The sequence below is a fragment of the Heterodontus francisci genome, chromosome 41 (assembly GCF_036365525.1).
Source record: "Heterodontus francisci isolate sHetFra1 chromosome 41, sHetFra1.hap1, whole genome shotgun sequence".
Lineage (NCBI taxonomy): Eukaryota > Metazoa > Chordata > Chondrichthyes > Heterodontiformes > Heterodontidae > Heterodontus > Heterodontus francisci.
The window spans coordinates 26,301,905-26,326,583 of record NC_090411.1 but is presented as its reverse complement, the minus strand read 5'-3'; the positions used below and the strand labels follow the sequence as shown (position 1 = coordinate 26,326,583).

At 43.5% G+C, this 24,679-nt stretch overlaps 1 protein-coding gene across 2 annotated transcripts in view; it reads left to right on the top strand.

Annotated features, from left to right (window-relative positions):
* The first annotated feature begins 358 nt into the window (after positions 1–358).
* LOC137353377 (ras-related C3 botulinum toxin substrate 1-like) overlaps positions 359–24,679 on the top strand; it is a 75,758-nt gene continuing 51,437 nt past the window's right edge. Inside the window, exon 1 of one of the 2 annotated variants that reach the window (XM_068019583.1) lies at positions 359–560. In XM_068019583.1, the coding sequence (XP_067875684.1) occupies positions 526–560 (35 nt within the window). In that variant the 5' untranslated portion in view covers positions 359–525. Of the gene's footprint in view, positions 561–6,858; positions 6,903–24,679 lie in introns of those variants that run through there. The other variant, XM_068019584.1, reaches the window with a different exon arrangement.

The following is a 24,679-nucleotide window of genomic DNA, read 5'->3' as shown; positions in this document are numbered from 1 at the left end:
CTATCATACTTGCGCTGGCACTTTGAAGGAGCCATCCAATTACTCCCACTCCCTACTCTCTCCACACAGTCCTGCATTTTTTTCCCCCTTTGATAGATAGAAACATAAATAGGCAAAGAGAGGGTTTGATTTCACCAGGTGCAGTTTAGATGAGCAATGATAGGCAAATTCGTGCAGTGCAATTTAAGATGCTGCCAGATTGACAGCTTAGTTCCCGCCCAAGAGGAGAACCGTCCAATCAGGTACAGGGGGAATTCGCCGGTCATGAGTGACATCGATTAGAACCAATAAACAGACGCATGGCAGCAGAGTGGCCAATGACAGCGGTGAGAGGGCGGGACCAGTGATTCAGGTTAGTTAAAGCTGCAGCGCAGAGTTTGGGTGGTGGCTGTTTAGCGAGTTGAGAAGTTTGAGCTGAGAAGTTGGGCATCTTTTTAATTGTGTTTACTTTTCTCCTGACCTATATTTCTGTTGCCAATTTAACTTCTTGGTGACTTTGAAGCCTCAGTTTACACAAGTTGGAAAATGCAGGCCATCAAATGTGTGGTGGTGGGGGATGGGTGAGTAATAACTACAGCCTTCAAACTTTTTCTAAACTTTTTCAAGTTGACTTTATGCCTGTTCCTCCCTTCAGTTTTACTTGTATAGTTTGTGAAATACCAGTCTTGCAATAATTCCACATATGCTTTTGAGTTTTTCATGGCACATGTTGGAAAAAGTGACTAAATAGATGAAAAAAAGAGTTCCTCTTTCTTTTCCTTTTTCTTAAGATTTTTGGGGATATTTTAGTACTTCTGCAATGCAGTTACACTTCATGCAGCTTACCCTGTTCTTTCTATTATAATAACTTACCTTAAAGAAAGTCTTGAATCTCTTCCTGATCTTTCATTGTGTTTTGACACAATGAGGTTATTATTAATCTACATCTGTTCCTCTATATTTGCTGGTGCATGTGTTTTTAATGAAGAGTAATATTTCAATGCAGATTTAAAGACTTGAGTTGTTTAAACTATCTCAAAGGCTGATTTTTCTTTTTAAATCTTTTTTAAATGAGTGGTTAACATCTGTAAAATCTTCCAAGAGCTTTATATATACTTGTTTGTGGGAGAGTATGGTATCAGTTTAGGGTTTAGGCCCACGGTACCTGGGATTGTGATGTTACCACCCTTGTGGCTTGCTGCTTGTCGATTTCCTGAAAGTAGACTCATTTCTTTTCACCCACTCACATTTGTAACTGTGTGCTTTTTTTAAAAAAAAATTGTTTCGCCTGAGGTTTCATTTAAGGTGGACTGAAGGTGTGGCAGTTGACTGTTACAGACTTTAGCTGCAGGAGTCTTTAAAATCTGTTTAGGAGGCACCTAAAAAGCCAGACGAGCTAGAAATTAAAATAGTCGCAGCACAACCGTTGACTCGAACAACAAAAAAAAGATTCCCTGAGTCAGCTGGATGTAAACTATCCCATGGCATTATTTTGAAGGGGAGTTTTCCTCTGTGTCCTGACCAATATTTATTTCCTTAACCAAACACATATCAAACAGATTATCTGGTCATTATCACATTGCTGTTTGTGGGAGCTTCCTGTGCGGAAATTGGTTGATGTATTCCCTACGTTACAACTGTGACTACATTTCAAAAAGTCTTTCGTTGACTGTGAAGTGCTTTGGGACATCTCGAGGTTGTGAAATGTGCTTTAGAAATGCAAGTTCGTTCTTTAATTGATCGATATGCATATGTTTGTTGGATAAGGATCCAAATCCACATCTTAGTAACTTGTCTCCCTCCTGTCTGTCTTCCGCGCCTCCCCTGAAAATGGCCCTGAGCCCTCAATCTGTTGCATTCCATTTGGGTTTTATTCGTGAGTTTGTTTAGGTGGTTTGGCAGTTAAATGTAGTTGGACTAGCCTGGTGTTCATTTGGCTAGATGGCAGCATGTAGAATATCACATTGAATCTGGACGTTGCACCATTTTGATGCCTTTTAAAATTCTTTTGACAAACTGAGGGTCACAACGGGAGTGGGCCATTCAGCCCATCAAGCCTGTTTCACCATTCAATTGGATCATGTCTGATTGTTTTAGCAAAAGTTGACTAACCATGATTATCATATCACTGTGCCAACCTTATCACTCTGAATTGGCTGCTGAGTTTCCCACATTACAACAGTTCAGAAGTACTTCATTGGCTGCACAGTGCTTTGGGACATCGTGTGATCGTGAAAGGTGCTATATAAATCCAAATCCTTTTTTCGTTTGGGATGGAGAAGGGGAAAGAGTAACTTCCACCTGCTTTTGTTCCCATGATGGTATCTTATGCTGTCTTCTCCTGGGGCCCCTGCCAATTCTAGGCTTCTTGGTGTCCCTGAGCGGAGATGTGAGATGATCCCCAGGGGATTGGATTAGAGAATCTTTCTGGGAGGTAACACCCATTCATTGGCTGAGCTATGTCCAGATCTGAACCTTGATGACCAATCATGGGTCAAGCATGTCAACATGTCTACTATTAGTTATTAAATAATGTCAATAAATAATGGGGAAAAATTAACTGCATGAAACTTTCCCAAAAATGGTACCGATCATTGACCTTAACAGGGCAGTCAGTACCTGAAACCCTGCTTAGATGATCAAATTGTAATTGGCTTTGGGCCCTTTCCCAAAATATATTTAGTTTTAATTTTTAAGAGATTTAAGATTCTTAGAATGTCTTGATCCATAGTTGCAAAGACTGCAAATACAACATATTCACAGGTTCATATTCACCTTTTATGGCCCAAAGCGCTTTGCCTAGACATGATGAAAATTGAAGCAAAATACTGCAGATGCTAGAAATCTGAAATAAAAACAAAAAATGCTGGAAATACCCAGCAGGTCTGGCAGCATCTGTGGAGAGAGAAGCAAAGTTAACGTTTTAGGTTGGACCTTTCATCTGAACTGGCAAAGGTTAGAAATGTAATAGATTTGAAGCAAATCAGGTGGGGCGGGGCAAAGAGAACAATAGGTTTGGTGTTGATAGGACAGAGGGTCATGGGGAATAATGATGAAAATGGATGCTGATCCAAAAGTAAGACCTTCAGAGGGGTCGACCAAAAGCTTGGCCAACAGTGATGTGTTTTGCAGCAGATGTAGTGGGTGGAGAGTCCAAGGAGCTGGTGGGGGCAGTGGGAGAAGCTCCAAGAGGTGGACTTGAGCATAACAAAGGGAGGGCAGGAGGGATAAAAGGCTGTAATCAGGGGAATGGGGAAAGAGTAGGGCTACAAGAGGTTAGAGAAAGTGAGAGCTGAGGCCATTGGAGAGATTTAAATTCAAGGGTAACCATCTTTAACTTCAGGCACAGTGAGGGCGTGGTGCTGGGGTACTGGAAGCCTATAGGTCAGTGAGGAGTGGGCGAGCAGGACTTGATGCGGGACATGACACAGGAAGCAGAGTTTTAGATGAGCTAGAGTTTATGGGCAGGGTGAAGGATGGCAGCATGGTAAGACAGGAGTTGTTGATCTATTCTGAAGGTGACAACTGTGTACAAGAACTTCAGGTGATATTGGAGGATGAGTGGGCGGTCTTTGTGACAGACAGAACATGGGTTGAACAGAACATCAAGGTTGTGTACAGTTTGGTTAAGCTTGCAGTGACTGGGGAAGGGAGTGGAGTCAGTGGTGGGTGTAAAGGTGTTTGCAGTGGGGAACGAAGACGATGGCTTCAGTCATCCCAGTGTTTTGCCAGAAGTTGAGTTTGCCCCATGAATGCATGTTGGCAAGCAATCGGATGGGACTGAGGTAGTGGGGGTAGAGCTGAGTGTCACCAGCATTCGTGTGGAAGCTGGCTCCATGTCTGTGGCTGATGTAGATGACTAGGAGGCCAGCTTTGGAGATTGTGGAGGTGATCTTGCTGCCCCTGAGAGAGAATACCTTTTTGTACCTTTAACAGTTGGAAGTTAAAGTCCAACTTAACAACCCCTGGTTTCTTCAGATTCAGTTCAGCTTTTCAGATCTCTCTTTTTTTTTTATATAGGCGAGGCGTTGAGTTCCGCAGCAGTTTACCACCTGCAATAAACCAATATCCTGTCAAGTCTTGCATCACGGTGCAACATCTTGTGAGGACTTGCAACATTTTAAGTGTTTTAATGTGTCTTTAGTTTAAAAAAAAGCAGCAACATCAAAAAAGAATAAAACATAGGAAGTATTCAGAAGAAAAATTATCAGGGGATCACTGGCAGTAACCTAATTTCAGGGCGTAAGTGGTGAGTTGAAGTACTTTGAAGATGTTAAGGGAAATAAACTATTTCTGCTGGCTGGGGAGTCTTGAACCAGGGGACATAGTCTTAAAAAATTAGATCCGGGAATTACAGGGGGGAAATTAGGAAACGCTTCCACGTAGCGTGGTCGAAGTTTGGCACTCTCTTCTGCAAACAGTAGTTGATCAGCTGTTAAATTTTTGTTAACCAGTCTCAGATTTTAAATTATCAAAGATATTAAGGGCCAAATGTGGGTAAATGGAGTTAGTTGGAAATCAGCCATGATCTCATTGAATGGCTGATCAGGCTTGAGGCCTCTCTCTCCTGCAGTATTGTCTCTTAACCTCGGCACTGTCCAGTATCCCCCCCTCGTGCTGTCCAAATGAAGCATTAATGTTGAGGACTCTAGTAGCTCTATAAACGAGGGGAAGAAAATTCTTTGTAGTCTAAAAATTGCAACCATTACCTTGTTAACAAAGGATGAAAAACTCTCCATATGCTGTCTCATCATGCAGTGGAGCATCTCTGCTTCACCTGACATTGTGTTTGGGAGCCCAGTGACTGTAATGGAAAACGCAGAAAACTTTGCGCACCAGTAAGCCATGAAATGGATGAGCATCCAGTTGGATATCTCTAGTGTGTATTTGAGTCCAGGACACTGGAAGCAGTCCCTGCTTCTTGAATGGTTCTGTGGGATCTTACTCTTCAATCTGCTCTGTGATCTGGATTATGACATCTATAGTGTGAATTAGCCACTGATGCTGCTCACTGATTACTTTAGTTAAAATCAATTTCCTCCCCTTCTGACAGAGCTAACTGCATGCTGTATACAGTTCCATAGGCCAGTGCCTTGCCCAGGTAGTCATTCATCACATGAGCCTTGATGGTAATAGCTGGCTAGCTATTCAAATGTTTGGTCTGACAATATTGAAAATGCAGACCCCTTTAATTAAACAGGACTCTCATTTCAGTGTTAATAGAGAGCAGGTGATGCTCATTATAGGTTTGCATTTAAGGGCTGGGTTTTTGCCCAGTGGGGTAGTTACCTTTGAACAGAGTTAGTTAAGTAGGGAAGAGTGGGAACAGACATTTGGACTGAAATATGATTTAACAATAAAACAGATGTGAATCAGACTGTCATCGACTTCCTCATTTTTTGGTGAATGGACATCTGCCTATTTAACATGGTCCATCAAAATGTTCTACTCTGGTTGAGATCCTGGCATGCATTGTAGTCACAGTCACTGGTGCCCTAATCTCCTTTTGTAGCTTGGTGTCAAATTTTGTTGGATGATCACCTCTGTGCAGTGCCTTGGGATTTTTTATTGCATTAAAGATCTTTTATAAATGCAAGTTCTTGTTACGATCAATCCTGGCTGGGGAGTCTAGAACTATGGGATGTAGTCTCAGGATAAGGGTTGGTAATTTAGAACTGAGATGAGGATGTCTTCACTCAGGGTTATAAATCTTTGGGATTCTCTAACCCAGAGGGTTGTGGATGATCAGTCATTGAGTATATTGAAGACAGACAGATTTTTGGACTCCAAGGGAGATGAAGATGGGGATTGGGCATGAAAATGGAGTTGAGGTCAAAGATCAGCCATGAATTTGAGCAGACTCGAGGGCCCAAATGGCCTTCTGCTCCCTAGTTCCTCTCCTGTCGCCCAGAGGGCAAATGCAGTGCTCCTACTGAGATCAGCTGGCTGCTCAGAATCAGGGGCCTTCATGATTCTCTGTCAATAGAGCTTACTGGATAAACTTGCTATCCATCCCCTTGAAGACTTGAGGCTAACACTCCCAGAGCAGTACTGAGGGAGTGCTGTGTTGTCAGAGGTGTCATCTTTTGGATGAGGTGTTAAACTGAGGGCCTCCTCTGTCTGCTCGGGTGGATGTAAGAGATCCTGCGGCACTATTTTTCGAGAATCCCTGGTGTCCTGGACTTTATTTATCCTGTAATCAACATCACAAAAAAAAAAAGAGACTTGCTGGTCATTATCGCATTACTGTTTTGTGGGAGCTTGCTGTGCAGAAATTGGCTGCTGCATTTCCTATGTTACAACAGTGGGTACACTTTTAAATTACTTCATTGCCCGTCTGTAAAGTGCTTTTGAGACGTCTGATGGTTGTGATAAGTGCTGTATAAATGCAAGTCTTTTTGTCCCTGGATGACCAGTGATAGTAAATACACCACCCCTGCCCCAAGTGTCTCATTATTTTAATTTGAGTAATCCAAATGGTGACTGTTGAACCTGTACATTTAGAAGGTGGTAAGTGAGTCACATGATCAAACTCCTGCAAGATTGATTCAATTTGATATGTTAGAAAATTGGTGGTGTATTTCATTGCAGAACCTTGACATTTACTAGTTAAATTAGAAACTGTTTTTTAGTTGTGCTAAATCTTGTTGACTCATATACCATTTTTCCTCTGAAATGTGATACACGTTGAGGTGTTTTCTTTATTGCCAAAAAAAAGAAACATCCAGACCAGTAATGTCTAGAACCTGCTCTGCTGGCATCTAAATATAGGTTTTGCTATTGAAATATTTATTTTTCCCCTTGTGCCATAGAAATAAAGAGCAGCCGAGAGTTGGTGACTTTCAGTTCTCCAATATTCTAAACTAGAAGTGGTTACAGGAATCTATCCTTTCGATGCTGGGGGATGGTGAGAGAGTGGAGGAGTAAGAGACCTGTTTGTTTCAGTGTGTCATGAATTCCGACATTCTGAGGTTTAATTTTGTTTAGTAGGAAATGTGTTTTAAATATGTTGTGTGCCCATGTTGCTTCAGTGGCTCAATGTTGGGGAACTAAGCCAAATAGACCAGGAAGGTTCTCTCTTCGATCCCCAGGCTGTGCTGAGTTAACTAATTTCAACATGAAGGGGAATACACTGGGTGATGAACTCTTCCTTCACGTCACCCTGAATCAACCCAAGCTCTTGCTCCAGATCTCTAATCTACTGGAAGTGCGTTGAGTGTACATGCCAATTTGAGGAGATGATCTGCCTTAGCTGTAATTCTCCTCATCGTCAGATAGTTTGCCAACGCTCCTGATCTGGGCTTGTGTGAAAAATGGACCAGTGGGGTAAAATCCTGAATGGTGACTGGCACCTGTGGAACTGAATGCCAGAAAGAGCCTGCACCTTCTGGAGGTGAAGGAAGTAATGTTTCAATGATAATTGAAGTACTTACTGGAGATCTTTGACTCAGTAGATTGCAGGTTCAGGCCCCTCTCTGAGACTAGATTGATACTTCAGTGGAGTGCCACACTGTCAGTGCCATTTTTGGTTAAGATGTTAAACTAAAGCCCTTTCTACCCTGTCAGGTGGACGCAAAAGAATCCACGGCACTATTTTGAAAAGCAATAGTCAATATTTATCCCACAACCAACATCACTTTTTTAAAAAAAAAAAAGAAATCTGGTGATTCAAACATTGTTTGAGGGAGCTTGCTGTGTGCAAATTGGCTGTCATGTCTCCTGAATTGTAAGTGAGTGCAATTCAAAAAGTACTTCATTGGCTGTAAAGTGCTTTTGTGTGTTCCTGTGGCTATGAAAGGTGCTATATAAATGCAAATTTTTCTTTCAACAAGCACAGAGAACTCAAACCACACAAGGGCAGCAAGCAACCCAGCACCTCAGTCTGCACGGAAGCGCTCACTTCCTGGCAGGCTGTCTGCTTATCTGGTGGGTTTAAACACTAATGTAGATTTACACCCTCGATTTTGCTGTAATATCTGGTTTGAACCTGACTTTAAGCAACAGCGTATTGAAGAGAATTGAAATAGTATTCTTCAAACAGCTCATACTGGCAAAACCATTTTGTCTTTGGATGGCGGGGGGGGGGGGGGTGTAAAAGAGGCTTGTAGAGATGGTCGTCTATGCTGAAAAGGGAGAAGGTTGAGTACCTATTTCCTGCCAGGTCAGATACCACGTTGCACTCAATGAAACCTTTTACGAGAAGGAAAATAATTCTGATTTGAACTCGTTGGAATTTAAATGGGTTTTTCTCTTTCATGGTGGCTCTGTTTCTGTTTGGGTTAGTAAAACCTGAATGTAAAGTTCTCAACAGGAAGTTCTCAAGCGAGTTGGCAGGTCTCAATACTGGGTGTCAGTTTGGGGTGGGGATGTTCGTGGAAACAAGAAGCACTTAATACTGACAAGTATGCAGTCTTGTGTTCTGGCATATAATATGTGCAGTCCATTGAATTATTTGACATCAGATGGGGTTCTTTCAGAACATAAACTTGGAGGAAGAAGAAAAAAAAAACACTGCTTTGTTTTCCTTTAGCAGTCATTTCATAGACTCTTGTACCTCAGGAGGCCATTTGGCCCATTGTGCTTGTGCCAGCTCTTTGGAAGAGCTTTCCAATTAGCCCAACTCTTTCCTTACAACACTGCAAATTCTTCCTTTTTGTAAGAATGCAGCCCATTCCCTTTTGAAAGGTACTATTGAATCTGCTTCCAGTAGCCTTTCAGGCATGCCAGTGTCTTGGCCTCTCGATCTTTCCCAACAAAGGAGTTCTCCCATGGCTCAGTGGGTCTTTGTAAATTTTTTTTCTTTGAGTCAGACAGGCCAGGAGGTCCCAAGTTTGATTGCTGATCTGCTGTGCGTTAGCTGATCTTTGGGGCGAAATGTGGACATTATACAATAGGCTTCGGTCAGGCCTACCAGAATTCCTATTTCCGATTCCCCTATTCAAACAGGAAGTAGGGGGTTTCTGGTCAGCTTGAACACAGGATTGGGCTGAGCTGTGATGCATTCTGTGGTCGATGAGCTTGTGAAACCTCCATGGCTAGATTCTCTCGTAAAAAGCCATCACCTGGATCCATGGGCACTGACATTGCTCAAAATTTGCTATTAATATCTATCGTCTGAAATGTCTTCAGCCACTTGATGCAGCTAATTATTTAACTGGCATTGACTGTTAAATTATGTAGACAGTCTGCTCTGCAGAAAGTCACTGAAGAGAGAAAATTTGTTGGAGTTCCTGGAAATAAACTTTGCAAAACAGACTTTTTTTTCTCACAAAGTTCTCTCAAAATCTGGAATGTCACCTCACCCCAATATCTAAAAGGCACAGAAACACTTGTTTAATCTTGTACATCAGGGCTTGCAGTCTCTGGCCTGCAAGGAATGGGATGCTTGGAATGTCATGTTCGTGTCCCCTGCTGAGGGGAGGAAGCCTGGGCAGTGATTGGATGAACCCTGACCTTTCACTTCTGGCGACCTGCATTCAAAGCCAGACCAGATTTGCAGGACGCAATATCCTCTTTCCTGCTAGGTGTATGTATAGGGGGGGAAAAAAACACATCTCCCTCTATTCTCTTAATTCTGTGCACAAGGATGATGTGTTTTCTACATTACAGTAGGTGACTGTACTTCAGAAACTACTTCATTAGCTGTAAAGTGTTTTGGGACATCCTGAGGTCGTGATTATGATGAATGTAGGATGTTTCTTAAAGGCAAGGTGCCGAATATAGATCTGGTCGTGTGTGCGCCATTACTATGGTAAACCAAATCGTGATGCCTGTGTCAATTTTATTCTGTGTTGCTGATAAATTCTGCTTTTGCAGATGCAAACGGCAGTTGGGATTACAGATGTTGGCTTATGTAGCTGGCAGCAGGATAATTCCCTTTGCAAACCCCCTGGCCTGCAGTTCAGTAGTTGCTTCCAAATCCAAATGTGCTTTTTTTTTTTTCCCTTCTGACCTTGGATCAGTTCTATGTGGTTACGTGGCGTTGGCTGTCAGGTGGAGGTTTGTCTGTGTCTGAAGCTTGTTACTTGTATGATTGGTGTTTGTTTCTCCCTTGTAAATCAGATAATCCCAAACAACTGATAATTCTGTGGGCACATTCTCTGTTGACATGTATTTACAGTACTAATTGTGTTTTAAGATGGAGGTTGAGGTGAGTCATAGAATTTTGTTACAAAGAATTTACAATGTAGAAAAGGGCCATTTGGCCCAACAAGTCTATGCTGGTGTTTATGCTCCACACGAGCCTTCTCCCATCCTACATTTCTAACCCTATCGGCATATCCTATTCCTTTCTCCTCCGTGTACTTGTCTAGCTTCCCCTTAAATGCTTCTGTGATATTTGGCTCAAGCACTCCATATGGTTGAGTTCCACATTCTCACTATTCTCTAGGTAAAGACACTTCTCCTGAATTCCCTACTGGGTTTATTAGTGACTATCTTGTATTAATGACCCATAGTTTCAGTCTCCTCAACAAGTGGAAACATTCTCCGTAAGCCTGCCTCTTCGTGATTTTAAAGACCTCTATCAGGTTCCACTTGCTGCATGATAGAAGGAAGTCAGCTGTCTCATACCTGTTCTGACACTCTATGTAGTCCACTTCCTTTTCCCCTTTTCTATATTTCTCTTCCCCAAATGTTACTGCACCTCCCTTTCACGTATTCTGCTACAACTATTAATGAGCTATTCAATGTCCTAAAATCTTCAGTTATATTAAGAAAAATGCTAACCTCTCCCTTTTTTTGTTCTATTTTGGAATGAGCTTGAATATATGCCCTCCAGCTAGTGACTCACTGGGGGGGGGGGGGGGGGGGAAATGTGCATTTATATAAGCACCTTTCACAACCTCTCAACATTCCAAAACTCCGTCCAGTCAATGAAGTACTTTTGAAGTGCAGTCATTGTTGTAAGGTAGGAAACATGACAGCCAAATTGCACACAGCAAGCTCTGCAAACAGCAATGCGATAATGACCAGTTACTCTATCTTTAGTGATGTTAGTTGATGGATAAATATTTATTTATTTATTTTATTTTATTTAGAGATATAGCACTGAAACAGGCCCTTCAGCCCACCGAGTCTGTGCCGACCATCAACCACCCATTTATACTAATGCTACACTAATCCCATACTCCTACCACATCCCCACCTGTCCCTATATTTCCCTACCACCTACCTATACTAGGGGCAATTTATAATGGCCAATTTACCTATCAACCTGCAAGTCTTTGGCTGTGGGAGGAAACCGGAGCACCTGGCAAAAGCAGACACCGGGAGAACTTGCAAACTCCACACAGGCAGTATGCAGAATTGAACCCAGGTTGCTGGAGCTGTGAGGCTGCGGTGCTAGCCACTGTACCACTGTGCCGCCCAGGTCAGGACACTGGGAGAACTCCCCTGCTCTTTGAAATAGTGCCACAGGATCTCTTGCATATCCACCTGAGGGCAGACAGGGGCCTCTGTTTAATGTCTCATCTGAAAGACGGAACCTCTTGACAATGCAGCACTCCCTCAGTACTGCTCTGGAGTGCAACCTGGATTTTTGCTGGAGTCTCTGGAGTGGACTTGGACCACCTGATTCAAAGGCGAAAGTGCTACCCACTGAGCCATGGCTGGAATAGTTTTATCTGATTTGCTTTGTCAAAAATTCTCAATTTTGAACAACTAGAACATAGAACATAGAAAAATACAGCACAGAACAGGCCCTTCGGCCCACGATGTTGTGCCGATCCTTTGTCCTCTGTCAAGGACAATTTAATCTATACCCCATCATTCTCCTTTATCCATATACCTATCTAAAAGCCGTTTGAAAGTCCCTAAAGTTTCTGACTCAACAACTTCCCCAGGCAAGGCATTCCATGCCCCGACCACTCTCTGGGTAAAGAACCTTCCCCTGACATCCCCCTTATATCTCCCACCCTTCACCTTAAATTTATGACCCCTTGTAACGCTTTGCTCCACCCGGGGAAAAAGTTTCTGACTGTCTACCCTATCTATTCCCCTGATCATCTTATAAACCTCTATCATGTCACCCCTCATCCTTCTCCGTTCTAATGAGAAGAGGCCTAGAATGTTCAGCCTTTCCTCGTAAGACTTATTCTCCATTCCAGGCAACATCCTGGTAAATCTCCTCTGCACCCTCTCCAAGGCTTCCACATCCTTCCTAAAATGAGGCGACCAGAACTGCACACAGTACTCCAAATGAGGCCTTACCAAGGTCCTGTACAGCTGCATCATCACCTCACGGCTCTTAAATTCAATCCCTCTGCTAATGAACGCTAACACCCCATATGCCTTCTTCACAGCCCTATCCACTTGAGTTGCAACTTTCAACGATTTATGCACATAGACCCCAAGGTCTCTCTGCTCCTCCACATGCCCAAGAACCCTACCGTTAACCCAGTATTTTGCATTCGTGTTTGTCCTTCCAAAATGGACGACCTCACACTTTTCAGGGTTAAACTCCATCTGCCACTTTTCAGCCCAGCACTGCAACCTATCCAAGTCCCTTTGCAGACGACAATAGCCCTCCTCGGTATCCACAACTCCACCAACCTTTGTATCATCTGCAAATTTACTGACCCACCCTTCGACTTCCTCATCCAAGTCGTTAATAAAAATCACAAACAGGAGAGGACCCAGAACTGATCCCTGTGGCACGCCACTGGTAACTGGGCTCCAGGCTGAGTATTTACCATCTAAGACCACTCTCTGCCTTCTATCAGTTAGCCAATTATTAATCCAACTGGCCACATCCCCCACTATCCCATGCCTCCTGACTTTCTCCATAAGTCTACCATGGGGGACCTTATCAAATGCCTTACTAAAATCCATGTACACCACATCCACTGGTTTACCCTCATCCACTTGCTTGGTCACCTGCTCAAAGAATTCAATCAGGCTTGTGAGGCAAGACCTACCCCTCACAAAACCGTGCTGACTGTCCCGAATCAAGCAGTGTCTTTCCAGATGCTCAGAAATCCTATCCCTCAGCACCTTTTCCATCAACTTGCCTACCACCGAAGTAAGACTAACTGGCCTGTAATTCCCAGGGTTGTTCCTATTCCCTTTCTTGAACAGGGGCACAACATTTGCCACCCTCCAATCACCTGGTACCACCCCCGTCAACAGAGAAGATGAAAAGATCATTGCCAGTGGCTCTGCAATTTCATCCCTTGCTTCCCATAACATCCTTGGATATACCCCGTCAGGCCCGGGAGACTTGTCTATCTTCAAGTTATTCAAAAACCCCAACACATCTTCCCTCCTAACGAGCACTTCCTCGAGCTTACCAGTCTGTTTCACACCGTCCTCTTCAGTAATACACCCCTTCTCATTCGTAAATACCGAAGAGAAGTACTCATTCAAAACCTCACTTATCTCTTCCGGCTCAACACACAGTCTCCCGCTATTGTCCTTGACCGGACCTACGGTCCCCCTAGTCATCCTCATATTTCTGACATACGCGTAAAAGGCCTTGGGGTTTTCTTTTATCCTACCCGCCAAGCATTTTTCATGCCATCTCTTAGCTCTCCTAATCCCTTTCTTCAGATCCTTCCTGGCCATCTTGTATCCCTCCAGAGCTATGCCTGTGCCCTTTTTCCTCAACCTTATATACGCATCCTTCTTCTTCCTAACAAGACTCTCAACCTCTCTTGTCAACCACGGTTCCCTCATGACCATCCCTTCCCTGTCTGACAGGGACATGCTTATCAATGGCCCCTACTATCTGCTCCTTGAAAAAGTTCCACATTTCGACCGTGCCCTTCCCTGCCAGCATATGCTCCCAACTTATGCTCCTCAGTTCCTGCCTGACAGCATCATATCTACCCTTCCCCCAATTGTAAACCTTGCCCTGTTGCACATACCTATCCCTCTCCATTACCACAGTGAATGCTACAGAATTGTGATCACTATCTCCAAAGTGCTCGCCCACCAACAGCTCTATCACTTGCCCTGGTTCATTACCTAGTACCAAATCCAATATTGCCTCCCCTCTGGTCGGGCAGTCTACATACTGAGTCAGAAAAGCTTCCTGGACATACTGCACAAACACTACCCCATCCAAACTATTCGATCTAAAGAGTTGCCAATCAATATTTGGGAAGTTGAAATCCCCCATAATTACTACCCTGTGACTTCTGCTCCTTTCCAAAATCTGTTTCCCAATCTGCTCTTCCACCTCCCTGCTGCTATTGGGGGGCCGATAGAAAACTCCCATCAAGGTGACTGCTCCTTTCCTGTTCCTGACCTCAACCCACAGTGCCTCAGTCGGCAGATCCTCCTCGAAAATTCTTTCAGCAGTTGTTACACTATTTCTAACTAACAATGCCACCCCCCCACCTCTTTTACCACCATTCCTAATCTTATGAAAACATCTATAACCAGGTACCTCCAAGAACCATTCCTCCCCCTCACCTATCCACGTTTCAGTGATGGCCACAACATCGTAGTCCCAAGTGCCCATCCACGCCTTCAATTCACTCACCTTATTCCTGATGCTTCTTGCGTTGAAGTATACGCACTTTAACCCTTCTCCGTGCCCATCTGTCCTCTGCGACAGTGCGACCTTCCCCAATACCTCACTACACTCTTTGTCTTTCTGAGTGGACCCACTGGTCCCTGGACTACAAGTCCGGTTCCCATCCCCCTCCCAAACTAGTTTAAACCCTCCCGAACAGTACTAACAAACCTCCCTCCCAGGATATTGGTGCCCCTCTGGTTCAGATGCAGCCCGTCCTGTTTGAACAGGTCCCATCTTCCCCAGAATGCAGTCCAATTATCCAAGAACTGGAAGCCCTCTCTCCTACACCATTCCTGCAGCCACGTGTTCAGCTGTGCTCTCTCCCTATTCCTAGCCTCACTATCACGTGGCGCCGGCAACAAACCAGAGATAACAACTCTGTCCGTCCGAGCTTTCAGCTTCCAGCCTAACTCCCTAAACTCACTTCTAACATCTGTGCCACCCTTCCTTCCTACGTCGTTGGTGCCAATGTGCACCACGACCTCTGGCTGCTCCCCCTCCCCTTTAAGGATCCTGAAGACGCGATCACAAACATCACGGACCCTGGCACCAGGTAGGCAACAAACCATCCGTGCGTCTCGCTTGCGCCCACAGAACCGCCTGTCGGTACTCCTCACCATCGAGTCCCCGATGACTAGTGCTCTCCCATTCTCCCTCCTTCCCTTCTGAGCCACAGTGCAGGACCCCGTGCCAGAGGCCCGTTCACTGCAGCCTGCCCCCGATAGGCCGTCCCCCCCAACAGTATCTAAAACTGTATACTTGTTGCTGAGGGGAACGACCACAGGAGATCCCTGCACTGACCTCTTCCCACCTCTAACTGTTACCCAGCTGCCTTTGTTTTGTGCAGTAACGACATCCCTGTAGCTTCTATCTATCACCCCCTCAGCTTCCCGAATGATCCTCAGTTCATCCAGCTCCAGCTCCAGTTCCCTAACACGGTCTGATAGGAGCTGGAGACGGATGCACTTCCAGCAGGTGAAGTCGGCAGGGTCACCGGAGGTTCCCCTCACCTCGAACATACTGCAGGAGGAGCACTGCACTCCCCTGGCTGCCATTTCTTTTACTCAATTACCCCTTAATTAAGTACAAATATAGATATTAACAAAAACAGTGAAATAGCTTACCTGTTCAGTCCTTTTTGGCTAGAGGAGGAGGGTAAAAAGGGTCTTATTATTAGGTTAGAGGAGGAGGATGGGTGGGAGACACTACATGTGTAGTGTCTCGGGTTAACTCTGCTCCTGGTGCCTTCACTTACCCACCGAAGAGTCGCTACCTTCTCCTGCTGCTTCGCCAGGAAATGAGGCCGAGTCCACGGAGCTCCGCACCTTTAAAGAAAATACCTACCCAGGAGTCCTTGCTGCCGTCCAGCTTCCGGTTCCTCCCGCGCCAAAAGTAACTTGAACACAAGGAAAACAGTAAGTACAACTTTCAAAACACAGCTCCTGGTGCCTTCACTTACCCACCGAAGAGTCGCTACCTTCTCCTGCTGCTTCGCCGGGAAATGAGGCCGAGTCCACGGAGCTCCGCACCTTTAAAGAAAATACCTACCCAGGAGTCCTTGCTGCCGTCCAGCTTCCGGTTCCTCCCGCGCCAAAAGTAACTTGAACACAAGGAAAACAGTAAGTACAACTTTCAAAACACAGCTCCTGGTGCCTTCACTTACCCACCGAAGAGTCGCTACCTTCTCCTGCTGCTTCGCCGGGAAATGAGGAAACTGTATCAAAGCTCCTGAACCTGACTTGCTCTGATAAGTTGAGCTCTAATTTCTGTAGATTTCTTGCAACAAAAGCCCTGGTATGATTCGGTCTCTCCCATGTTGAAAATCCGTCTGCACTTTTAAATGACTAACCCTCACTCGTGAGGTATTGAAGGGAAGGTAGCTCTTGTAGAACTAGAGTAAGCCAGAACTGTCAGTGAATGGGGTGAAATGGGGGCAATGGACTACTCTTGAATAAGCAGGCAGGGGAAATTGTGGGATGATGGGAAGCCCTGCAAACACCGTGCATCTCTCTCTGGTGAGATGAGGGAAAAATTCTTGCAAAGCTGAACCAGGTTCTGTAATTCTAGCAGCAGGTGTTATTAGAGGAAGGGGGTTAGGCCAGAAGAAAACTGGGGCTTATGATTGGTATTGAGGGTGAGCAAAAAACCCTTTGGGTGACTTTTTTTATATAGCTGAAGAGCTTACTTGGCACCAGTGTTGAACACTTGACAGCCCTCTTGATTTACAGGAAGTCATGCTGATTTTTCTTGCATGTGATGTATCAAAACTTTCCAACAGGTGCAGGGCACAACATATTCTAACTTCTACAGTGCTTGCTAGGGATTGTCATTATGATGATCATTCATCCCTCTTTGCGACCGCCTTTTTATTTGTGCGATGACACTGCTTGCTACCGTTCAAGCTGTTGGTGTATTCTTCCCAAACAGGCTTGGAAGTTTTGCTGAGACTAGGATGCTTTGGTGGAGACTATTTGTTTATTGCTTGCCACAGAGCTTACTACTCCACTCCTCAATCTCCAGCCAGTGCTGCTTGGCTCTTCATTACATATACATTTGAGTACAGTTAAGTAAACATCCAACATCTGTTTACACTATTACATTCAACCACTAGGTATTTAACATCCATTAACAGAACTTATTAGATACTAAGATTCCCCTCTTTTCTTTAAATACATATATCTAAAAAGGAGACAAAATGATTAACTAGTCTTCATCTTACATTATTATACCATCAACCTTCAACAGCACCAGCCATTAACATGCTGCTGTTCCCCTTTTTAAACAAAAAAAAAAAATTGAAGAATTATAAAGTGATATTGACAAATTTCCATGGTCTACCAAATCATAACACAAAACAGTCCTCCGAGGTCATCCAGCAATTTCTTTGAACAAGCACTTTTTGTAAAACAATCCAACAACTGATGACTCACATTGACCCCATTTTATTTTGGAAATTTGTTTTGTTCCAACATTTCTTTTACACTCGAGATAATTCCTCAACCTTTTTCCATGACACTTTTTGTTGCCTGGACATTGTCCCAGATAGAATGCTATATAGATAGCCATTCTAAGAATTTTTCTGATCCTTTTTAAAAATATTCAATAAATACATACCCATATCTATCGCTTCTACCAGTGCAAGTTTCTCAGCAGCTAAGGTGCTTTTAACTATCTACTTTTATTTTCTTTGATTTCCAGGCCAATGGACAACATTTATCATCTCTTCCCGCCAAAAATATAATGAACCCTGCTGTGCTCAAAACCATCAAGAAGATTAGTATGTGAAGTGTCACTAAAAATGACCAATTTAATTTCTTCTGGGTCACCCAAGGCTGGAAATTTGAGTGTACATTTGTCTGAACTCAGTTTCTTCAATGTCTTTTTTGCTTTCTGCATTTCCCCAACGGTAGCATGTTTCAGTATGGTACTCAATTCGAATACATCATAGCAAGCATCTGGCCCAGTTTGCATGCACAACCAGTTTGATTGCACTATTTAAGCTCCTTAACTGTTCCGCTTCTTCCTTGGTTGCAGAGTCTTCCTTTGGTGAGGATCTGGCCCAATTTATTGGGATCCTATTAACATTCTCTAGGTAAGACTGTTGATTTAGTGTTGCCCTAACTTTAGAGGCCTGCTACCTGACCCGAACCCGATGGGACCCGACGTGTGTTGGGGTCGGGTCGGGCCCATCTTCAGCCTCCAGCTTTTGGGCTCTGGTCGGGTCGGACTGAGTCCAAGTCGGGTCGGGCTGGACACCCAGGGTTAGTGCTGTGCTGGTAAGTATTAAAAATAATAAAATTTCCCTGAGCTGGGAGTCCGGGATGAAACTGAGTCTGCACAGTGAGCGAGTGACGTCATCACGCATGCGCGGCAGCTTCGTGGAGGTTCAGAGTCAGGAGGTAAGTAAACAGATGGTTGAGTCGGGGCGGGCTTGGTTCCACGGTGGTTTGCTTGGGTTCGTTTTCCCGACCTACAGTAGGCCTCTACCCAACTTAGTCTGCCTAATGTCCAACCCTATGTATTTTATTTCTATTTTTATTTTCTATTTAGAGATACAGCACTGAAACAGGCCCTTCGGCCCGCCGAGTCTGTGCCGACCATCAACCACCCATTTATACTAACCTTACGCTAATCCCATATTCCTACCACATCCCCACCTGTTCCTATCTTCCCCTACCACCTGCCTATACTAGGGGCAATTTATAATGGCCAATTTACCTATCAACCTGCAAGTCTTTGGTGGTGGGAGGAAACCGGAGCACCCGGCAAAAACCCACGCAGACACAGGGAGAACTTGCAAACTCCACACAGGCAGTACCCAGAATTGAACCTGGGTCGCTGGAGCTGTGAGGCTGCGGTGCTAACCACTGCCGCCCAAGCTCCAGACCCCTGACTTCCAATTTAAAATTCCTGCAGAACTTAATCTATTGCCAATTTCTCAAATGCCTCAGATTCTCCCCACAAAATTGTCCACGTGCATCAAGAAAATGCCTGCTAGTTTTTCTTATAGTACCAATAAAACATTGCCGGTTCAGCTTTTTAGCTGAGCATGACTAGCTTTTAGTAGGATGGACCTAACTGAGAATTACCACACCCTGGATGCATCATTTAGCCCATAAACACATTTGTTTAGCTTCTATAATTTCCCCTCTATATCTCCAGCTTCTTTTGGTGTCTTTAGAAATACTTGTGTTTGAAATTTCTCCCCTTGCAAAAATGCTGCTTTGATGTCAATAGACTTGCATTCCCATGAGTGTATTACTAAAAGCTAGGAAAATCTTCACTCACTTATCCATCTGTTGGGGAGTCTACTCTAACATCTTGGTTGCCTAGTTGTTCCTCCAATCTCAGATACAAGTCTCGCCTTAAATTATACATACCATCGGGAAGTACTTTCTCCTGTACAGATCTATCTATGGGACAAAAAGAAGAAATGCTGGAACCACTCAGCAGGTCTGGCAGCATCTGTGAAAAGAAAAGCAGAGTTAACGTTTTGGGTCAGTGACCCTTCTTCGGAACTGACAAATATTAGAAAAGTCACAGGTTATAAGCAAGTGAGGTGGGGGTGGGGCAAGAGATAACAAATGAGGTCTAGATTGGACCAGGCCACATAGCTGACCAAAAGGTCACAGAGCAAAGGCAAGCAATATGTTAATTGTGTGTTGAAAGACAAAGCATTAGTACAGATTAGGTGTTAATATACTGAATATTGAACAGCAGCAAGTGCAAACCTGAAAAAAAACAGTGGGTAAGCAAACTGAACAGACTAAGATGAAATGAAATTAATTCCAAAAAAAAGAATGTAAAGAAAAAATAACTAAAAATGAAAGTAAAATGGGGGGCTGTCATGCTCTGAAATTATTGAACTCAATGTTCAGTCCGGCAGGCTGTAGTGTGCCTAATTGGTAGATGAGATGCTGTTCCTCGAGCTTGCGTTGATGTTCACTGGAACACTGCAGCAATCCCAGGACAGAGATGTGAGCAGGGGGGAGTGTTGAAATGGCAAGCAACCGGAAGCTCGGGGTCCTGCTTGCATTTATTTCATTTCATCTTAGTCTGTTCAGTTTGCTTACCCACTGTTTTTTTTCAGGTTTGCACTTGCTGCTGTTCAATATTCAGTATATTAACACCTAATCTGCACTAATGCTTTGTCTTTCAACCCACCATTAACATTGTTTGCCTTTGCTCTGTGACCTTTTGGTCAGCTATGTGGCCTGGTCCAATCGAGACCTCCTTTTGTTATCTCTTGCCCCACCCCCACCTCACTTGCTTATAACCTGTGACTTGTCTAATATTTGCTAGTTCCGAAGAAGGGTCACTGACCCGAAACGTTAACTCTGCTTCTCTTTTCACAGATGCTGCCAGACCTGCTGAGTGGTTCCAGCATTTCTTGTTTTTATTTCAGATTTCCAGCATCCGCAGTATTTTGCTTTTATATCTATGGGACAATGCTGGTTGTCCTCTATCTGGCACCTCTATGTGCCAAATTCACTAACTGTCAAGCGCTCTTTTTTTTTTTTTTTTGTTTTTCAACCTTTTACCAACTTGCCATTAACCTGTTAGCCACTAGAGCTTCTCTATCGTAAGGGCTCCTACTTCTTGTGGCACTCTTCACCTGCTCTTTGGTCCTCGCTCTTGTTAAACTATGTCCCCCTACTAGATTTCCTGTCCCTTTCCTAGACTGCTACTACTCTACTTGTCCCTCCTACTTCGTTTAACAAGTTCATGACCTTTTTCTTGGATTATGATCATCTTCAGGACCACTGTCTGAACTTATACTATGTTTTCCGGCCTTCCAGTTTTACTTCCTTCTGCCAATCCATAGGTCTGATATCCTGTCCCTTGTCTTGTGCATTCAGCCAGTGTTTATATTTCCCAGTGGCCTTTCCTGTCCTTCCTATAATGGCTTCCCTCCATTCACTGTCCCCTTCTGGCATATACGTCACTCTTGTCCCAACTTTCGGTAGTTGACCTTTGGGATAAATGGCCTGTTCACTATCTTCGCTACAACTTTGTCCACTCTTGATTAGCCTGTTATTTGCCACAACCTGTTCCTCGCAAAAGTCTGACATATGTGTTTGCGAAGTACGTGGTGGATCATTTTCCATCATTTGTTCAGATTCTGTCAGGCTATAATCCTAGCCAATAAGCCACAAGGAATGTACTGTTTGCCATATTGCAAAATTAACTTTTTACCATCAGTGCCGACAACTTTTCCTGGGCCTCCATCTTTCTGCCCTTCTCTTTTGTGATATCCCCTGTCCCCAGAGTAAAACTTTTGTTCTGATAGCCTGATAGGATACCTCCAAAGTGCTCCTGATTTCTGAAACCTACACCTTAAATGCTCTTCTCCCTGCATGCATGGCAGTCAAATGTTCTACAGAAACAGAACTAATTGTAGTCCCTCTAAAGCCAGGGGGATGATCCCACGTTACTGAAGGTATTTTCGGGTTCCTTCCATAAATTGATGGGGGCTGTAGTCCAACCATGTGAAGTGTGTTTTTCACATGTACCACCCACGCCAGAGCAGTTGTCCATTTATAATTTGGTTGGTTAGCTAAACTTTTTCGGAGCATTTTGTCAATTGCTGTGATTTCTCTCTCATCCCATGACTAAAAGGACTTCCTGCTGCCTTGTGCGTTGCTACATTATTTATATTTTCACACATACTCCTGAACTCATCGGCAAATTCTCCTATTGTCAGTTTAAAAATCTAGCCAGTGCTCCCAGTCCCATTCCGATCAATCTTTCCATTATCTTGTCCACTTTTTGTCTTAACTATAAATTATCGTCGACCTTGAATCTAGTCACTAAATCTATAAAACGAAGAAAAATCTGTCTTTATCCCATACTTTCAAGTCCATCGCTACTTATTAGTCTCCCGTTAGCAAGAGATTTTTAAGGGTTGCGATGGCATCCTCCTGGTTTTTTTTTTTTATCCCATTTTTTTACTGCCATCCTCCTAAGTTTAGTGTAATCACCTGCATCTTTTAACACAACCTATGACGAGAGGAATGTGCAAACTGTCTAAGTGGTTTTGAAATTATCTGCCTTTTCTCCTTTTAAATCCCTACCCCCAGATGCCATTAATACCTCTAACATTCTGCTTAGAGATGTTGGGTCTTGTTAAAGGAATACAGTAATGTCTCGATTTGTGTAAACTGCAAATCTACAGATTTTCTAAGTCTTGTGCTCCATATCCAATTTCATCTGAGCCTTCTTGGACTGTTTACTTAACAGCAAAGGTATTTCACTGGATACTAATCTGTATGAATAGTGGTTTATTTCTGCTATTTACACGGAATTATCACTCTTTAGTAATCTCAACACGTTATCCCGAAACCTAAAACAGGTAGAACTGTCATATTCTTTGACCTTACTTCAGTCTTCCTTACTTAAAGAATCCATACAATACTGTAACTAGTTCACTCCACATATAGTAGACATACACCCACTATCTAGTACTGCATAATTGAATAAATCTGCAGCTAGGACAGTCGTACTTCTTGTGACCAGTACAGTTCCTTCCGATTTGATCTGATCCTCACAGTCCACGTCACGTCATCTCAAAGACCCTGTTAATCCTTCTTGGACAATTCAATGCACAATGATACTTTTGAGTTACCATCTGAAACACCCATTGATCACTGCTTGGTTATTCCTGCCATCTGTTATAGCAGCCAAAAGGGTCCCTATTCTACTGTCTTTGTTCGCGATTCTTACATACTGATGTCTGGGGCCCCACGTTGGAATGGCCTCAATGCTGCTAGTATTGTATCCTCCATCTTCAGTGTCACTGCTGAAGAGCCTATATGTGCCATTTAAAGTGGCCAGAAATGAATTTTTTCCCAAAAGATTTTTCAATGCTTCAGACATCTGCTCAAAAAAAAAAATCTCTTTCCTTGAATCTAACTCTGGTCAAGATTTAAGAGCTTATCCATGTTTGATATCCTAGCACAATCCAACAATTTGAAGGCAAGTACTGAATTAGAATTCCAAGTAGAGTTGCTGCAATCTTGCATATCGTCAGTTAAACTCCAAAATATATTCTTCAATGGAAGAAACATCCATTTTTCTAAATTTATCAAAGACTGACCAAGTCTCATTGGCATTCAATAAGTCATCTTTCATGTGAATTTTATCCATAATTAAGATTGTCCAAACCTCCTTCATCCAAATGATGAGCCTCTAGCTCTGAGAACACGCACCTGTTTTTGCTTTTGGCGGGAAGCAAAAGTGCTTCATCTTTGGTAACGACATAACCCAACTTCATACTTCCATTGATCGTAAGGTTCAGCTTCCCATAATAGCAGTGGAAAATCATATTCCAACATCATACATCTGGTTTGTCATCTTTCTTCAAAAAAAACTCCAATTACAGTCTTCAAAAAAAATTAACTCCAATTCTAATCTCCTGCCTGAAAATAAATCTTGGTCTCCAATCTTCACTCTTGGGTAACCATTCTCTGTTACCAATGTTAGATATTTCTAAGCCTGTTTGTGAAGAATACACAGACTAGGATGCTTTACTTGCCATCAAGCTTATTACTCCACTCCTCTCAATCTCCAGCCAGTGCTGCCTGGCTCTTTAGTTAATTGTAAGCCAGTGCATATCTAATCAACAACTAACAGCTGTTCATCCTATTACCTTCAACTACAAGGTAGTTAACATCCATCAACAGAACTTATTAGACACTAACACAAGCCTGCTTCCTGTTAGCTGACTTACAGCGTAGCATCAGTGGTAGTTGAATGGTTGCAGTTGCCACTGGCCTTTGTGTTGGACCCTGGCCTGTCTACATACTCATCAATTCCACACTGGCAATCAAACAGGATGTAGTTTTATATCCAGACCCAGCAAGTCTTGTGCCTTTCAGTTTCAAATTTGATTTACACTATGATTCTACCACTGAGATCTAGCTTCCTGCTTGATACCTTGATGCAATTGTCTGATTCGCTAAGCCACTTCACATACACCAACTATAGTTGCGCAATAAATGTGGTCTTGCCTGCATTCCCACATCGTAAGAACAAATTGTTTTAGAAAACTTGCAGATGCTACTGTGAGTAAACAGGGCTCAGTGGTCTCTGATATACATATTCCTAACATTTTTCCCAATATTGACTGTTCTGGTTTTCAGCAAGTGGTAGTTATGAGATTCTGCCCTCGAGATTGTGTTGAGGAGAGTGCATGTACAGCACAATTATATGGGGCAACTGTAGGGGACCAAATCTAGCATGAAAGTGTCTCTCTACCTGTCACCAAGTCAGAAGGTAGCAGTTTGGGCAAGTACAGAGACTTGCATGCAAATACAGGTGTAACAAAGATTGGCCTGTTGTGACTTGAGTATCTCAACTGGCACTGAGCCTCTGTGCATCTAATAGAACATTATTTGGAGGGCAAAACTTTGGCTCTGATTTTAATTCCCCCTACCTGGTGGAAACTGGATAGAGGGGAGGTGTGGGCAGTTTAAAATTTGGACAGCAATTTAGTTCCTTTGATCTCGCTGCCTTCCTGCTGTGTCTTTTTGAGGTGAATAGCAGTTCACCAGACTCCAACTCTCTTCAAATATGTTGGTTTGATGTCATTCACACCCATGACCGGAGGCCTGAGCAGGGGGAGCGGACAGTGACGGACTCTCCATCAAGCTGATGTAGCCAAAGGTTTGGGGGTGGGAG